The sequence below is a fragment of the Nymphaea colorata genome, chromosome 9, assembly GCF_008831285.2.
Source record: "Nymphaea colorata isolate Beijing-Zhang1983 chromosome 9, ASM883128v2, whole genome shotgun sequence".
NCBI lineage: Eukaryota > Viridiplantae > Streptophyta > Magnoliopsida > Nymphaeales > Nymphaeaceae > Nymphaea > Nymphaea colorata.
In genome coordinates, this window is record NC_045146.1 from 3,703,695 (window position 1) to 3,722,925 (window position 19,231).

Genomic DNA, 19,231 nt, shown 5'->3' on the forward strand with positions numbered 1-19,231 from the left:
ATATTGATATTTAAATTCTTATTTACATATAGAAATATCATTAATTTTTAGTTTTTCATAGATGAGTGCCCTCAGCCAGAAATTTCTGGCTCTGCCATTGCTACGGAGGGCATTATCCTAGACCCTTTTTGTACGCCTGAAGTAATGGACTGATTAGTACTAGCATGCCATGCAATTTCATAGATGGTCCTCCAACTGGTCATCTCACTCCCTCGAAAGGAAGGATATTTTTTTGAAACTAAATTTATGATCAGGTGTCATTTCCTGAATTTAAATCTAATTTAATTTTTTAATTTTTTTTTCTTGTCCTATGTTTTATGAAGATATATTGACATCTCTAAAATGTGAACTGTACAAACAAATGTCAAAAGAAAATGGTTTTTAATGAAATCTTTACGTAAATATGACTTGCCTAATATGGTAGACTTTAAGAAAGAAAATTTTCATGACCTAATAATCTACTATAATTTTCCTAGAAGAGGGCACGTTTGGTGTTAGCCATTTGATAGTTACATATGAACAAGTGGCGACAAATAACTATAGTGTTGTTATCTATTTTGCACATTTCACCTGCGATGGTAAAATAATATAGCAAATATAATTTGTTGCTGTGTGAGTTGTGTGGTACAGAGTTGAAGATAATAGAAGCAACACTTCAACGGGCAATTAAAGCCTAATTCTTTAAGTATATTTGCCACATCAGGTTTGACCATAATAGTAACCGTTGACAGGCGCATGGATGGGACTTCTTTGCTATTTTGAGAAGCCATGTAATCCTCCTATATGAAAAAGTTAGCCCTCCCCATGCTATTGAAACAAAAATGCTGAACCATTTTTAATTTTTTTATAGGAACACGATCGGACTTTAATAGTATGACAAACAGGTGCTTTCCGTTTGAACCTTTTACATTTAATCGCCTGTTTGTTACTTATTTTTTAAGATGTAAAATGAAAGGAATTAAAGTTTAATCACGTTTTTGCAATTCTACAAAAGTTTGAGTACGTTTCTGTAAACTTGCCAACTCTTCTATTGGCTCGAAGGTTAAATTAAAATAGGAAATGAAAAAAGAAAAAGAAAAACAAGAGAATTGTTTTCGAAGCGCGTCCGAGTAAGGCGGAAACAGCAAGCCTCGTCTACCACAAGAAAAAATCGCCGATCCCGCTCCCGGTTTTTCGAACCAAGGCAAAATAACCAGACGCCGGCTGCCGAGGAATCGAAGCAAAGATCGGCGTGGGTTTGAAAATTTAAGAAATTTGGCTTTCAGCCATCATTTTATACGTAATCTCAAAAACAAGACTAGACTTAAAATGTTTTTTTAATATGGTGTCCCTTCTTTTCTTTTTACAAAAAAGACATAAACGCTGATTATTAACCTAATATATATATTTTTTTCTCAAACAAATTCGAGTTAAACGGAACACTACACTTTTGTGGTACCAAGTATACTGGTAGTAAAATCTTTGGCGCGTCTAAGGTAAATTTTTGAATCTAGTCTCTTAGATATGAAGTAGTGAACTATTTTTTTTTTTACGTAATCTCTTAGATATGAAAGTGAGCCTTTCTTGGTAAAGTAATCCTTTTCTTATATCTAATCTCTTCAACGTCAAACTTGATAAATTTTTTAAAATCTAATATTAAATATGAAATGGAATCATTTCTTGGCAACCCTTTCTCTTTTCCTAGAAAAAAGTCAAGTGCTTTCAAACTTACAAGGCAAAATGTGAAAGATGAGAACTTACGTAGTGCCAAAAATGTCAAAAATATCTCTCCTTGTGGTGGAAAAGAGAAAAACATCAGGAGAGGCCTCTGTTTCACGGTTGTCACTTGACAATAAAAGCCCATGAATAGTTCTCCAAAATTTTAATTATACAGGTCATCTTTGTGCATTAAGGGAAATGGATCGGACCAAAATAGAAATTATTTTTTGGAAAAAATCGTTGAGAGTGGGGAATGATAAAGAAAAAGAAAAGAATGGGAAGGGAAGGAGAGAGGTGGCGAAGAAAAGGGCGGGGGTGAGGAGGGGAGGGGAAAAGAAAGAGAGGGAATGCGTGTCGACAGCGACAGTTTGGAGGAAATGGCGGACAGACATTGAGAGGGAGACCTCGGAAGAGGGAGGAGAGAGCGCCTGAGAGAGATTGAGAGAGAGAGAGGGACGACAGAGATTGAAAGAGACAGAAAGAGAGAGAGAGAGAGGGAGAGAGAACGTCAGCGGGGTGGAGAATTCGTTCTTCTCGTCCCGTTCCCCCGTTTACCTTTCTCCTTCGTCGTCGTCCTCTTTTTCGAACCCCACCACGTCTTCCCCCCGCCCCCTCCGGCAGGCAGACTTCTGTTGAATTTTGGCTCGCCGTTGTTATTATCATCTCTTCTCTGGTCCGCTGTTTCTCTCCGGTAAGGATTCCATGCGTATCGTGCTTTCGCTTCTATCTGATCGTCGTTGTCGCAGGAGCGAGATTGCATACTTGGTTTTCTTCTTCGTCAGTCGTCATAGGCATCGCCATAATCGTTTTCCGAGTCATGATTGGAATAGCTACTTTCAATCTTCGTCGTGATCATCAATGGCTCAATCGCCATGCTTTTTCGACTACGTGATATTATGATTTGAACTTTCCCACTATAAGATCTAAACTATGATGAATAGTTTTCTTTTGCCACTTGACTTACGGAGAATTAGCTTCAACATTTATGATTCATCATTAATTTGAAATTCGGAACATTAATTTTAAACTAGTATTTGTTTTTACCGCTAGCTCCGATCTGCGAGTTGATCCCGTTTAGCTACATCATATGAATCTCTGCCTCTCTCTCGCTTTCTCTTCGAGATTTTTATTTACGCATTGTTAAAGCAATCACTTTCTTGACATTTGTTCCGTTATTTAATTCTGGATTAGTATGATCAATATTTCAGTTAATCTTCTAATTAGTTAATTAATTAAATAATTAATGTTTTCACTACGTTAAATCGATTTGCATTTAAAGTTTTGAAGGCTCTTTTATAATTTTCAAATGATTAGATGTTCCTTCTTTGTGCCATTTCATTTATATGCATCGCGTGTCTCCTGGATTGTATCTTTCTCTCTTTCTGTCCTTATGCATTGAAATGTGGCTTTGAAAAACCTCTATTTTTCGTTTATTTTTTTATACTAATTTCTATCTAATTATAGTTGACATCCTTTTTTTTTTTGTGAATACTTACTGTTGATTAGGGCAGAAATTCATGAAATTATATTAAATTTCTTTTTTGCTTCGTCCGGATTATAAGTTGTGAAACAATGAGCGCTTTTCGCGTTTTTGATTACCATTTATATCATTGTTTTCTCGAATTATAAGTTCGATGAATTTGTGATGCGATACCAATCTGATTGATCGAAGTTATTCCGTTTATTCTTCTTCAATATTCTTTCTCTTTCCTACTTTTCGTTCTCACTTTTTCAGAGGATTACTTGCAAAAGAGGTTTCCTTTCTTAGGCTCAATGATTTGGCTTTCTTTCTCTCTTTTATGTCTATGGTGAATGTATACAGATTGGCTTTGGCTTTTTACGTTACAGATTGGTGGCCATTTGCAATGTTGAGTAACTATTTCTCTCTCTCAATCCTTAAATTTGTTTCTTTCCCTTTTGGGGTTTTAATCCTGTGAAAGCGTCGCTTTCATTTCCTTGTAAACCTTGTAAAATATTCTTGAATTTTCAAGCTTGCGTTCTTCACTTGCAGTTTCTAGGTTATCGACAATCTGTAAGCTTGTATTATTTGGCTGCAATTTTCTCGATAATGGATTTATGGGTTCATTTTGCTGATCGTTTTGGACTTAACCCTTCAAAGACATGTAATATTTAATTTACTTTGGTGACGCAGTCTTGGTGACTATGCAGTTGACCCTTCTTTTTTCACCCTCCAGTTTCTTGTTTGATATTTCCTCCTAATTATTTGCAGAAAAGTCAAATTTTTGGCTGCTTTGAGGACGGGTAGATTTGTTCAAGTTGCTCCATAGCTAGAATTGTATGGTTTATGTTTTGACAGATTGTGCTCGCTGAGGTTCTTCTTCGGTTTAGAAAGGTAAGATGAGGTCTGATACCTGTAACAATGAATTCATTACCAGCTTCATGCAAGATAACTATTTCTATATTGTATGCAGGAAAATACTTAATCCTATGGTCGCTTTTGTCTTCTCCAAAGAGATGATATGTTTTTTTCAACTTCGTTGGTAATAAATCAGAAGGGTTTCATGTATGAAAAGCTGGCAACCTCAAAGCTCTTATTGACTTAGCGGTTACTGCATTTGTTCCGTTGAGGAAATGGGCGGTCGAGGGAACCTGTTTGGGTTTCCGCTCCGCTGGATCATTCTTGTAGTTTTGACATTCCTCTTCAAGATCAAAGCATGCTGCTCACTTAATCTGGAAGGTACAAGATTAGATCTCGTCCCTTTTATTCCAGCAAGTTCAAAAGGCAGTTTCCATCAAATTTACCTTTTGTTCTGCGTGCTTCTCTCCTTCTCGCAATTGTCTATTTGATGATTAGTGCTCATAATTTGAAAATCAGGCTTAGCTTTGTTGGAGTTTCGTGCAAGAGTGGATTCAGATCCATATGGTGCCCTTTCTAATTGGGACCCCAATGATGACAGTCCATGTATGTGGTCTGGAGTGCTCTGCCGTGATGATAAAGTGCACATTCTGTAAGTATTGATGTGCTGCCCTTTCTTCTCTCAAATTAATCGTTCCAGACTCCTGAGGATCAGCTACAGAGCTTTTTCGCTCTTTCTTGACCCACCAAAAATAATGTTGTTTTCATGCAGTGATTAATGGTAATGGTGCCTCAAAGTATGAGACTGGATTCTATTTCCTGTCCAAAATTAGAAAAAGTGAATTTGTAATGTTTGTTTTCCTGAGTTCTACATCTCCGTGTCCCTCCCAATTGTTTTGAGGAATAATTGTTGGGCCAACTTTTGACGAACAGTTCATTGTGCGAATCTCATTTTTATATGTTTTTTCATCTGCATCGGTACATTCATCTTATTTTATAGGAGATTCCGTGGATCAAGATCAACCTGGGCCCAAGTAGGTCTTGGTTCTGATTATTTCTTTTTTCAATGGGTCCTTTAGATTCTTGTTTCCTTACCGGACTCAAATTGCTGTATGGCACCAAAGGAAAAATGAGAAAAGAGCTCTAGTTGTTGTTGTGACTTTGAATATCTTGAAAAGTCATGTGGAGCTTCTTGTCTATTTCCAGGTTTTACCTTGTCAATATGCATCACTAACCAAGTAAATTTACATTTCTTTTTGGTTTTATTGGTTGGCTATTGGTGTCAAAGCTTTTGGGTTCATGTTGCAACTGAATTTCCACCTATTTGCTCTGAGTTTCTAATTTAGGACTTCGACTTTCCATGGAAGTTGGAAATGTTTCGTGGTTTATCTTTTGCCTCTTTGACTGGCATTTTAAATTGTCACTTGATTTTACCAGGAATCTCAGTGAGTTTGCTCTAGGAGGAAGCCTGGCACCTGAGATAGGGAAGCTTAGCAACATGAGAGCACTGTAAGCATTTATTTTAGATGTTGTCATGTAATAGAAAAATTTATATCCATGAAATTACATCATGATGTCTTTGCCCTTTGGATACCATATTCTTTGTGTCCTTGATGTATTCCAGTTATCAAAACTATGAAATCCTATTGGCCTGCTTTCACACAGTCTTTAGCTTCAAAATTCCTAGCCATCACATTTTCTCTTGACATTTCCTACCAAAGCATTCTTTCTAAAGGATCTTTTTGCGTTTCTAATGTTTATGAAAATATTTTCTTCTAGTAATATTATTATCGGCTGACTGTTCTTAGATGGGCCCATGTGTTCTTTGTGTTGTAAATTTTAGCAAGCATATGCAGAAACTATTACGGGCATTAAGAAGATTTTGAAGTGTAACTGTTTCATGCTTCTTTATACATTCATTTATTTCTCTTCTCTAGACACCATTTTTGTCTAACATACTCATCGGGGGGTAAATCTCATTGATATAGGACAACTCACTCTATTCTAGAGATCTTCCAGAAAAGGAGGAAATGAAAAGATTTTTTCGTGGATTCAGATTCCTTTTTCATCACTAGTAAATTATTCTTTCATTTGGATATGTACATTAAGTTGAAAGCTTGTCATAGAGTTACTATCATTTAGCATTTTAGGAAAAATGTCATCGTATTGTCATATTATGATAAAATAATTAGATTGCTTAATCATCTGGAAATCATCTGAAATTATTATGAAATTTCATTTTTCCTGTTCATTTGATTTTTATCTTTTAAACCTTTTTTTTGTCTTTCTTTCAAAAATTTTATGTATTCTAATTGCTACCTTCATTTTTTTCCCTTATTCTTTCTTAGTTATTTAAGCTAGAAATTTGTCCAAGAGTATATGCAAAGAAACATTAAATCCATTTTGAGTGAAATTTGATGAGATATGCAAGTTGGAATTTGGTGATACATGCTAGTGAAAGTGAACTAGCAATTGCATTAAAGAAATATCTATTACTTGGTTGGGTGCATATCTTGTACAAGGCACCAATGAACCAACTTATATTATTGACCTTTTGTTTTAAACGAAGTTGCTTGAATGTGCCACCTGAATATATCATCCTGATGAATCCAAATGCATCTACCTTGAAATACAAAAAGACTGTTTGATGTTGCAACATGCATATTGAAACTAAGTAGATACTTGGCATTTAATTGGAACCATTATGCGAACCAATTATTTCCCCATGTGTCTCAGATTCCAAAACAAAGATAATATCTGTTGTGAATAAAAGATATAATGGTAGAACTTAATATTATAGTCACAAATATAGGCAATTGAAAATATCACATTCTTTCTCCCACAACAGTATAGGGCATTTTCAGAAGGATAATTTTATGATAGTATCACCAGAAAATATTTTCAAATATTTTCTTTTATCTTTTTTATCTTATATTTCCGTTTTTATTCATTTTAATTTTTTCAAAAATTATTTCAAATCTTTATCAATTGTTTGGAAGAAAATTAGTGTAAGATTCTTAATTTCATAAATTTTCTATTATTTTTTCTGCTTTTGTCAATGTTTTAAATTCTCAAAATTTCCCCTAGATAAACAAATCTGCCTTAAGACGCCCAACCAAAAGCTAAGATGGAAACCTGAGAGCTATATTTGTGATGATGCTTAGGACCAAAGTCCAGGCGGGTGATTGTGCAGAGGGACCACAGACTGTACACCAATAGCTTGAAAATGGTCTTCCCAGAAAACAGGCATGAACACAGTGGAGTTAGAAAACAAGGATAATGTTATTTGTGAAGAAGTAGGACATCTAACAATCTTCTTTGAAAAACGACAAATGGCCATCACCTAGACAAATGGACCTTGAAGATTATCGTTCTTTCAATTTTGTGCTACTGCTTGAGAAAAATATAAAAGAAAAACTGTAAAGAATAAGATATAAAGAAATTATCCTTACTAAGGGCATAATGGGAGAGAGGGTCTTGACACGTAGTTCTTTGATGATGTTTCTGGTCAGCTGAGTTAGTGTGCAAATCTCTCTTCCTCCACCTGTGAATGTGAAAGGGAGTAAAAGAGACGGCAATGAAGGTTTGCCCTCTTGATCCAGTTCCATATGCCAAGATTTCCCTTCAACTTTGAACCTGGCAACTCATACCTCAGTCTTCATCATTGCCTCTGTTCTGATCTCATCCATAGACCATTCATTCTCTGTGCCCTATAACCTGAAAAACTTTTTTCCAGCTTTCCAGTTCCTCAATGTGTATCTCTAGAAAGGTCACTCATAACAATTTGAAGATGTCATCAAATCTCTTGAGCTGCTGACATTTAACCCAAAACACTACTTCTTATTCATGTGATGGTGAAATTCACAAAATATCTTCTTCCCATGTATAATTATTACATCTTGTTCCTGGTCATGACGAAATAGCTTCCTTTAGTGTGAATAAATTTCCTAACAAATGTAAAGAAGACATTTAAGCACCAAGAACCCAAGTTTGAAAAACTTTCAAACATAAATATCTGTTCCAAAATGTCCATCAATATTTAACTAGTAAGATATATGGTTGTCTGTTGCTCCTTGTGGTCCCAAATTAAGTTCGCCTTGCAATCTTTATGGAACATTTGGGGATATTTTACATGATTGATCTACCGTTTTGTATTAGTGAACAGTGTCTTAATTGTATCCAAATGCTCACATACGGATTTGTTTCCCTTAAACTTATGCTGTATTACATTTTCACTTATTTGGCAGTATCCTCTATAAGAATAATTTCCAAGGTATAATCCCGAAGGAGATTGGAGAACTTAGGAGACTGGAGTTTCTAGACCTAAGGCACAACAGGCTAAGTGGTCAGATTCCTACTGAAATTAGAAACATGTCATCATTAAAGCGCCTGTAAGCCTGTGAATGCAGATTAATATTTGATTTTTTCCCTTTTTGTTTTATATTCATGCATCCTGATTACTGTCTATATTCCTCCCATTGTAGCCTTCTTTGCAACAACAGTTTTGAAGATGGTTTGTCTCCAGAATTGCTAAAGCTTTGCATACACTTGGAATCACAAGTTGATAAAACTCTTACAACAGATTTTAGACCTCAAGCAGACTTCATGAGCAAGAGGTAAAGGAATTGGTGTTTACATTATACATTTGGCAGCTTCTCTGAAAATTTATGTCAACTTTGTTGAAATTGAAAACTTGAAGGAAATGAACGTTTTGTTGTTTAACTTTTTATTCAGTCTTGAACTATGTCACATAGGTATGGGTACGGGTACGGGTACTGGTGCAGGTACGGGTACGGATCATTTTCAAAAAATTTGGGTGCGGCGGTACGGCCGTACACACACGCGGACATATATATATATATATATATATACATGTCAAAAAATTTCAAAATGAATAACATATTCACAAAACACAATATGGAAGTAATTAACATACAAATATATCAGCTTTCTTGATTCTCCGTCGCATCATCAAAATTAGGAGCAACAGGTCATGCTTTTAAGATATATTGACATCGCTATGGTTATGGCTCACACTATTATCGAAGAGACAAGTTATAGAGAAGGAATGGATTTTCGAAACATTATATGAAAGATTTTAAATGAAAAGTTGTGAGAAACTATGTACAACAAAGGTTTAGAGTGAAAAAGGAAACAAGAAAAGAGGGGGATTTTTAATTTTCAACTAAAAAACTGGACAACTTTGGACTTGGTCAAAGTTGACCGAGTCTGAAAATGGACAAAAATGATCTCGGATACGTTGACCGTGCCTAGTACTGCGTTGACCGCACCAGGGCCGTACCCAGGGCCGCCGTACCAGTACTCGTACCCGTACCATACGGGTACTCCTCCTTAAGGGGAGTACCCGTGTGACATAGGTCTTGAAGTGATTACTCCTTTTCTAATACCAGCAAAGAAACCATGCAAAACACACATTAATATTGGTTAGTGGTCAGAGACAATCTCTCCTCTTCCTCTCTCCCAAAACCTATCATCTATAGTAATATTGATTGGGAAGGTTCAGGATAGGGTACTAAAATTATTATTGAGCTAATTCAAAAACTTTTTGTTCTTTAACTTGTGGACTAAAGTTGTTGAGATGATGAGGACAAAACTAATGTAGCATTTTGAAGGCATTAGCAGCATGTTTAGAGTCTTTTCTTTTTATCATTGCCAGATGGGATGCTGAACGCTGGTCGCATTTTCTTTGGCATTTCACTGTCATGATTCTTAAATAGTACTTGCTGACTTAATCTTCATAAATGCTTTGAGTTTCACTTTTGACACTATTTGAGTAGAAAAATCGACATAATGATGGATCAATGATGCCATAGTATCATAGTCAGTCTGAATACCGTAAGTTTTTTTAGCTCAAATTATGTTGTATCTTGAGCTATGGCCATCCCTAGGACTAGGTTCCCCACTGACCAAAAATTGCTGAATGTTCATCTAGTTCCTTTGTCCTTGATGATCATCCACGTTTCTGAAATTCTCATTGCAATACTCTTACTTCTTAGTCTTTCAAGGCAGTTTATGCACTTGTTATTTCAACAGTCTATGGGAACTGACTGCATTTAGTTTTTGTTGCTTTATTTTATGATCCATATTGAACTCTTTTGGTGCATAGTAGTTATACTTTGTGTTCTTAATTGACCCTATGCCATTAAAACTTCAAATAATAATAGCTAGGGATAGTGGTTAGGAAAAAGGCTTCTGAATTCAAAATTTTCGCTCTATGTTTGAGGAAAAGGCTCATATGTCTATTGCTTGGTGGGCGTCTTGTCTATTTTTAGAGAGCATCATTTTTCACAAATTTTCTTATAGGCTTTCAAGAAGTTTGTCAGACGGAAATGAGGGGAATCGTCAGGCACTTTCAAGTAAGTGACTGATTATTTTGAGGCCATCCTTTTGTAGGATGCAGTGTTTCCTGTCTCGCACAGATTGAAGCTATGCTATGCTTGCAGGTGAGGGGAAACCATGTAAAGCTGAGCACATGCAGTACCTACTTACTGCTCGTCGCAAACTTCTTGAAGTGGCAGTGAATCTGCCTGCTGCTCCTAACGACGGAGGTCAAATCTCAGCAGATGTTCCTTCTCTAAGCAGTGGTTCTTTTAAGGCCCATAGTCCTGCTTCAGAAGGGATTTCCTCATCTCCACCTCCTTCATCATCATCCCCTGTTCCTGGCAATGATTCAAGTCAGAAGCCCAGCTCTCCTCCTTCCAAGGAATCAGACAGTAGCTCTGAAATTGGTCAGCAAGCAGCAAGCAAGTGGGTTTATACCGTCGCACTTCCTGGTGTTGTTGTCACTCTAGTTCTCTGTCTTGCATTGCTCTTCATGTGTAGAAGCCGAGGTGTGGCTACAATTGGACCCTGGAAGTCTGGATTAAGTGGTCAGTTGCAGAAAGCATTTGTGACAGGTGAGTCATTTAACCATCATATAAATTGTCTGTATCACATGTCTGAGTGTGTCCAACTTCCTTGCTTTAAACTTTTCCCAATGTTGTATTGGCCATAATATTTGATATTATATGCCATCGAAATAGCCACTTATGAGTGTCTAGCCAGGCTGCTCTTTGTCCTTTTTAATGCTTTCAGTATTTTTGGTGCTGCAGTTGTGCAGCTTGTAGCAAAAAAAGGTTTTTGCTTGTGTGGCCTTTTCATAATATTTTCTTATCTTTTAGGAATCAATTAAATAAATCAAGCTTGTCTGCTAAATTTTTTAAGACTTGAAAAATGCAAATTGAATTTTCAAACGTTATTGTAATTTTCTGTTACGTGGGTATCATAGGTAGGCTACCTGACAAAATGCACATTAGGTGTGGGTGCTACATGGGTTTATATCTCTCTCTCTATATATAGAGTTATATACATATGCACACACAGAAACTTGCATTCGCATCCCGTACCTGTACTCATGTGAAATAGGTAGGTTCTTGGCAAGTTTGGTTGCTTGTGACCTTTGTGCCTTCATTATCTGTATCTCATGATTATTGTCTCTTTGCCTTCGTTATCAGTCACATCGTATCACTTTTTTATTGACTATATTTTTCTTGTTCTAAAGCATTCGCAAAATCATATTTGCCTTTCAATGTTGGTAAAAGTCCAACATATTCATTTCAGTAGGTTGCATTTTCGAGTTATTTATCTTCATCCATTTCATGTTTTGTCTTTTCTAGTTCAAAAAAACTAGCCGTTATTTTAAAAATGTTTTTTTGAATCTATACCATGATTAATGTGTATATATTCTTTTTTTTATCTTTTCTTGAACTGAATGTTATGATCCTTGTTTATTCCTAATGTGTACATGTGGTAACAGGAGCCCCTAAACTCAATCGTGCCGAACTGGAGACTGCTTGTGAAGATTTTAGTAATATCATTGGCACCTTGCCTGATTGCACAATATTCAAAGGAACATTATCAAGTGGAGTTGAAATAGCAGTAACATCGGCTGCAGCTACATCTACCAAAGATTGGTCCAAATGTTCTGAGCTATACTTCCGCAAAAAGGTTTTTTATTGTTCAGTCTAGCAATACAACGTACTTCTTTAAGGCTTTGGTTTCTCATTTATATTTTTGTCATGTGCAGATAGACACACTATCACGCTTAAACCATAAAAACTTAGTCAACCTTCTTGGTTATTGCATTGAGGATGAGCCTTTTACAAGAATGATGGTTTTTGAGTATGCTCCGAATGGGACTCTCTTTGAACATTTGCATGGTAAGTGTCATTTGATTGGTTCCACATATTCATATATTAGGTGAGAAGGTACTAAGATGCTGACTTCTACATCAAGATTAACAATTTCATGTTGTCAATGTCTACATTTTTGTTGAAAATATTTTTTTTTCTAAAGAATGTGATTTTTCTTTAAATTATAAAAAGGTTAAAAAACAATTAAAAGACATGAAAATGAGGTTTTACGTTTATTCTTTGTCAAAAGTAAAACACAGTTGAAAAAATGTTTAAAAATGGAAGACAAAAATGTAGGTGAACGCATACTACAAAATCACAAATATATGACAAGTGTTTCTTTTTTTAGGTTCTAAGCATATATATTTTTTGCTGACACTTTGCAAACCTTGGGATATTTTGAAAGTATTATTGATCACCTTGAAAATAAATTGTCCAAAATTGGGGCACTCCAAATGACTGTTTTAGGGAGCAAACAGTGACGTAGAGATGTTGAACTGTTCGCCTGAACTTTCAATCTGAATGATTTCGATTAGGTAGAGTGTGCTTGTCCAATTTGCACCTCCTGTTCTCAGTCATGACTTTGTGACCCATGCTTGATTACAAACTAATCAATTTTTGTTTCTCTTCATTTACAGTTCAAGAAGTTGAACACTTGGATTGGAGTGCAAGAATGAGGATTGTCATGGGTGTGGCTTATTGCTTACAATACATGCACCATGATTTAAGCCCACCAGTTGCTCATCCTAATCTACATTCGACTTCAATTTATTTGACAGATGATTTTGCTGCCAAGGTACTTAATGAATCATTTTCTATTACTCATGTTGCACGCACTGAAAGTATGAGAATTCAGCCATTTTTTTGTACTCTTTAGTTGGCAGATTTTAGCTATTGGAAGGCACCGGTGGAGAAGGCAAAGACATGTGACGATGATTTGGAGCAACTGGACTGGCCTTACAAAGATTTGGAAAGCAACATTTATAACTTTGGAATTCTTCTTTTGGAAATTATCTCTGGAAAGCTTCCTTACTCTGAAGAACAAGGGTTCCTTGTGAATTGGGTAATGTTTCAAAGCGTGTGTTTTTATTGTGCTTTACATCTCCTCCCTTTCTGCCTTTCATGACACTGATGTGGTAAATGAGTGTTAGCCTTCCACTATAAAAACTTCGGATTTATCGAAGTTTTATCAGCCATCTAATTAAATATCTGGTCTCGCTAATCAAGTCTGTTGTGGATTATAGTCAATAAACTATTTTCATTTTCTTATTCTACTATCACTTGTAGTTAAATGGTTCTTTGCTTTTGTTTAATTTTTTGGATGCACGTGTTTCAGGCTGTTGATTACTTGAATGACAAACGGAGCATCAGCTACATGATTGACCCCACTTTGAAGTCCTTCAAAAACAATGAGTTGGATGCAATTTGTGAGGTCATTCAACAATGCATTCACCCAGACACAAAGCAAAGGCCAACAATGAAAGAAGTAACCACTAAATTGAGGGATGTGTTATCAATTTCACCTGAAGCTGCTACTCCAAGGCTATCTCCTCTCTGGTGGGCCGAACTCGAGATACTTTCAGTTGAAGCCAGTTAGCCACCTCGCTTGCTCGCTTGTGCATGTGAATCACTTCTTGTAAGCTTTTACCATTGTACAATCTGTATGTTTTGTTTCATCATCTCTTTTGTATGTTTTTCTCCATTTCCCTTTGATCAACAATAACCCATCCCCCTGTCTCTTTCGCTTTGGTGTTTATTTTTTTTTAATTTTTAACTTTTATTTTATTTTTTCCTCCTAAGAAACCTAAGAACTCTAAATAAAGGTGGTCTATGTGATGGGGTTACATGTAAATTGAATATGTTTAAGAGATTGAGATGAAAATAACAATGTGCATCTCGATCCAAGTACAATTCATTTTTTATTCTCTTTTCTAACGTTTTAAATTGTGCCATTGTAATCTTGTATTATAGAAATGTCTTTTTGGAAAATTGACGAGAATTGTTTCACAGTGGCTACTCAAGTTTGCTGCAGATTCTTCTTTTGTATGTTCATATGCTTAATTTTCTTAATTTTCTCTCTGTTTGGGTTCCAGATGTTTCTTTCAACCTAACTCATTTTGTGTGAGCTCAAAAGGAACATGGAAACTGAACAAATTGGTGAACATGTTGACAGATCAGCAACTCCTCATATTCTATATATTTTTACTTAAAATTATTTTCGTGTTGAATGTTGCATTGCTATAAAATTGAGATTGTGCGAGTGGACTTGGTTTTATATATGCATTACTTATTTACTTAAAAGAACCTGCAGGCCTCTCTCTCTCTCTCTCTATATATATATATATATATATATATATATATATATATATATATATATATATGTATATATATATATATTGCGAGTGGACTTGGTTTTATATGCACTACTTATTTACTAAAATGAACCGTGCAGGCCTCTCTTTCTCTCTCTCTCTCATATATATATATATATATATATATATGTGTGTGTTTGATTTTAGCGACTATTTTTTAAGATAATTCGAACTAACCCTTTCTCTCGTTATGAATAATGGTTGTTGTTGAGCATTTATCGCAAATGAATACTTCAGTAGAGTCCGAGCTGTCCTGGGAGTATATATATATATATATTTGTGTGTGTGTGTGTGTGGAGAGAGAGAGAGAACCAGTGGGCAACATTATTGACTGGACGGACGAATCGTAATAGTTTTTTTCACATTTTTAAGTTGTTTTCTCGTGAAATCAGCAGTATGGAAGTTGTTTTCGTCATCCAAAAAATTGGAAATCTATATAAAAATGACGTTTGATAATTATTAACTAAGATTCTATAAAAAAATAATAGTATGACTAATTAATATGACGCAGATGTCTATTTCGTACTTTTGATCATGGAGTACCTTTATGTTTCTGAAAAGAAAAATGGAGGATATGTGACTGGACGGATCAGTTGACTGGTTTTATACAAATATATATAACAATAATTAGCAACTGAAGTCTTTTCATAACAAGTACAACAAAATGAAGTACGCTGGCCGAGCCGAGGATAAAAGGGAATGGTCTCCGATTCTGATGCTGGGTCCCTAGGACGTGTGTGGCAGCACGGACACAATGTAGGACGTGTGTGGCAGCACGGACACAATGTATGTGATATTATGAATCTGTTTCAATGATGGGTCAGGTTCACGAAACATGGGGTCAGGTTCCGAAACATTAATTCTAGTGTGTTTTATGAATCTCTTTCAATTTTTGGTATATCCACTGGAGTGCCATTGTTGCCAAATAACCCTTTTAGTTGGTGCCCCGTTACATTTTTTTGTGCTTGCACGGAATTAACGAGGATGAGAAGATAAAAAAGACAAGACAAGTTGGTAAAGACATTGTCACTTTGATCCCTAATGTGGACAGTGAAGACCGTAGCAGCACTATCAGATTCTTTGATTTGCACTTTCATCCTCAGTCTATTGGTTTCATCCAACCACTTATGATGCAGATGGTCACAACCCACCAAAACCACATTATTGTTGCTCTGATGTGATCGGATGAGTAGGAAAAGTATTTCATCCTATTGCCCGATCGAGAGCCGGATCTCCCACCTTTCCCCAATCATAACCCAAGATGCTTCAGCATGCATACCAGTGACCCTTATTTTCCTTTTTTTCTTCTTTTTGCAACATAAAGAGTTGATGCTACAAAAACTCGAAACAGAGACTGGCCACCTATCAAACCTACCCTGCCAGTTGCACCAACCCCATTGCTAGTGCCAGGATGATGTTCTCAAATAAAGTGATCCGCTCTATTCTCTCAGTGGAATGGGTTTTTTAATCAAGAAAAAATTTCCCAAGTGTTTTGCACAAAATAAAAATCTTAGTCAAGCATGAGACAGCTTGTCATCGCTGTCAAGATTTATGAACACAATTAGGGATGTTAACGAGTCGGAAGGATCTGATTACAGACCTAAAACTAGATCCATTTAGTTGGTTCCACTAGAAAAATAGATCCATATTCTAATATAATACCGGATTAAGTACATAGCTGAGGTTTTCAAATCAAATACGTGTTTGAAATTTGATAAGCATATGGCCACTTTCTAGTTTCTATGCAAAAATTGGATCTAGACTCAGTTTAGAAAAAGGTTTCAAGTTTGAACTTGATCATGAGCCTAAATCCAATATAAAGGGTAACCAAAAACAATCTAACTGTGAATCTAACATTGCCGGTGCTAGAAATGGAAACAAAAAAACATTGTCTGGTCCATTCCCATCCATGAATGCGTAACCCAAATTTATTTGTGGAACGGAAACAACTCTTTGGGAGCATTTGACAATCATAATAATATGTTACTATTCTATATATCGGTTCCAAATACTTGAAATGCTAACATATTATTTATGCTACCTAATGTCCCTTTCTAACAAAAAGTGTTCTCCTCAAAGCATTCATCAAGGTGGAAGGTGGACTGCAGAATACATAAACAAACCATTTGACAATGAAAACAATTTGTAACTATTCTATGATTATATCCCAAAATTTAGGACAGATTCGTGAACACTTCTAAGTGTTTCACAAATTTGCTCGAAATTTTGGAGTATATTCATGAAACAGTTACATATTGTTTCTTTAGGGGCTGTTTGGTACCAGTAACAAATTGTCAATGTCCAGTGAAGTAGGCCCAGAAATTGGGTAAATACATGAAATTCTATGTTACAATGTTTCATAAATCTGCCCCAGTTTTTTGGATAGTTTTACTAGACAGTAGCAATAAACTGCCTCTTAGGAGGCGTTTGGTATTAGACACGTTATGAATAATGAATTTATTTTAAGAATAAAGCAGATTCATGGAATACTAGAACTAGTGTCATATGAATATGCCCCAATTTTTAGAGCACATTCATAGGACATTCTCAGAATGTCCTTTCCTTGCTGCCAAATGGCCCCTTAGCTAAACAAGCCCAAAAAGTAAAAACTGCTATTATGTGTTTTGACTGCCTATTGTTTGTTTGATAAATTAAGCATGGATCTGAAATAATATGGGCATGCAGTGACCCCCATTGAGATAGACTACCTGCCACAATATGGATCACATTGACTGATGGCAACTCCATGGTAGATGTGACAAGATAAAAGAACTACTGTCAAGTGCATAAATCACATTAGAGTGTTTGTTTCACTGTAGGTTTGAGGTGTCTAAGATCACTAGGATCTCAAGTTCGTGGATAGGTCAGAACCCCTCAATAGACCTTACCATAGACCTCAGCATTGGGCCGGGCTGGCCTGATAAGAACCGATAAGAACCAGGTCCTAGTCGGCCTGACGTCCGAAATTTGAGCATGAGCCCGGGCCTGATGCCTGAAACCCGAGCCCGGGCCCCACATGGTTACAATAAAAAATATTTTTAAAATATAAAATAACTTTTTTGAATATAAAACATATTTGTTAATAACCAAATATATATTATTAATAAATAAATTTAATATTTAAAAGTTATCGAGTTAGATCGGACCCCGTGGGGCCGGCCAAAGCCTGTTTTCTCTGGCCCAGGCACGAGCCCGATCGGGCCAGGTACTAGGTACCCATTGGGTACCTGGCCCGATGCCTAGGTCTAATGTACCATGGATTTAAGATCCACATTATTGAGATAAGCTAACCTTCTAAAGCATACCTTTTAATGCAGCCTGAAGTTACCAAATGCAACCATTGACAATTGCTTAAATTGACATATGTAGTTAGTGAGAAAGGGTACTTGCTGAGTTAAGAGTAAGCGAGGCCTTGTGTGAAAGAATTAATACTCTTAGAAATTGAGATACTTCTTTCGTTCACTATGCATGCCTAGGTTCCATTTTTCATCTATATTTATCTTGTTTTCAAGATAATCATCAGTTACATGAGAATTCAAAAATTGAATAGAAGTTATAGATAATTGATGCAAACTTTACAAAAATAAGAGATTTATTATTATCTCAAAATATCTTCCCTTTATTCATGTTGAGATTGATTTCCATGATTGTTGGTTAACTAATGATGAGAATTTATGTTCTTATCATCCATAGTTATATTTCCATTAACACACCCCACAATCTGTGCATAGGGTTTTGCACACACAGATTGCCTCAAAATAATGTGAAGATAGAAATACTAGGAGTTTAATAACACCATCGACCAACTGATTTTACCATATAAAAATTGAATTTGAATATCTTGCTTACATGGTATCTAACAAAATGGAAATCAATTTTAACAAGTTTAGCTCTGGTGTGAAAAACTGGATTGGCTGCCAGGTAAAGTGCTCCTATATCGTTGCACTAGAGAGTAGGAGCCTCACTAAAACTAAATCCAAGTTCTTTGATTAATGATTGAAGCCACAGAAGTTCTGCCACGCCACTAGCCAACGCTTTATATTCGGCTTTTTTGTACTAGGTTATGCAACAATTGTTTGTGTTGAAGTGGAGGTAGTTTTTAGAATATTAAAGAACCTGAAAGTTCTTTAATTATTTTCACAAAACTTTTCGTTTACATTGTAATTTTGTTTTTACCCTAATTTTCCCTTAAGTAAGGGTTAGGGTACGTGATGAATAATAAGTTGGACGTGTTTTCTTTTCTCTCCTTCTCTCACGACAACATGGTATCAGAGCCAGCAGCATGATCACTTCAGGCTGCCGGCAACTGACAGATTTTCGGCGATCTCCTCTCTGGTGACTGTTAGGTTTCTAACCCCCAAACTCTCTCTTCCTCTCTCTTCGGTTGATGGGCAGAGACTGAATCTCCCTCTCTCGTTCTTCCCCCTCTCTTGTTTCTCCATCTCCTTTATCATCTCCTTCTTCTTCCTTTTATTGCTCGTTGGAGGGTGGAATCTGATCACGCCTATGTGGAACGCGTGATCAGATCCACTAGTGGAACATGGTGTGGCTGCTGGGATCCTGTCACTGCTGCTGATCAGAAATTGCTTGTTGCTGTTTCTGGTTGTGGATAGCTGCTGCTGATCGGGGAGATGGTTTATTGACGTTGCTAA

General features: G+C 36.1%; 1 protein-coding gene across 3 annotated transcripts; it reads left to right on the forward strand.

The window, feature by feature from the left end:
* The first annotated feature begins 1,991 nt into the window (after nt 1-1,991).
* Nucleotides 1,992-14,402, forward strand: LOC116261235 (protein MALE DISCOVERER 2-like). Of its 3 annotated transcripts, XM_031639905.2 has the most exons (15): nt 1,992-2,389; nt 3,929-4,051; nt 4,131-4,396; nt 4,535-4,667; nt 5,453-5,524; nt 8,263-8,406; nt 8,500-8,631; nt 10,340-10,392; nt 10,480-10,932; nt 11,832-12,022; nt 12,102-12,234; nt 12,846-13,003; nt 13,085-13,270; nt 13,544-13,843; nt 14,301-14,402. In XM_031639905.2, the coding sequence occupies exons 3-14, from the start codon at nt 4,291-4,293 to the stop codon at nt 13,802-13,804; spliced, it is 2,022 nt and encodes a 673-aa protein (XP_031495765.1). In that variant the 5' UTR covers nt 1,992-2,389; nt 3,929-4,051; nt 4,131-4,290; the 3' UTR covers nt 13,805-13,843; nt 14,301-14,402. The 3 variants fall into 3 exon arrangements, with proteins under 3 accessions (XP_031495765.1, XP_031495764.1, XP_031495766.1); XM_031639904.2 differs by lacking the exon at nt 14,301-14,402 and having other exon boundaries at nt 13,544-14,151; XM_031639906.2 differs by lacking the exons at nt 1,992-2,389; nt 14,301-14,402 and adding an exon at nt 3,329-3,565 and having other exon boundaries at nt 13,544-14,151.
* Nucleotides 14,403-19,231: the final 4,829 nt, after the last annotated feature.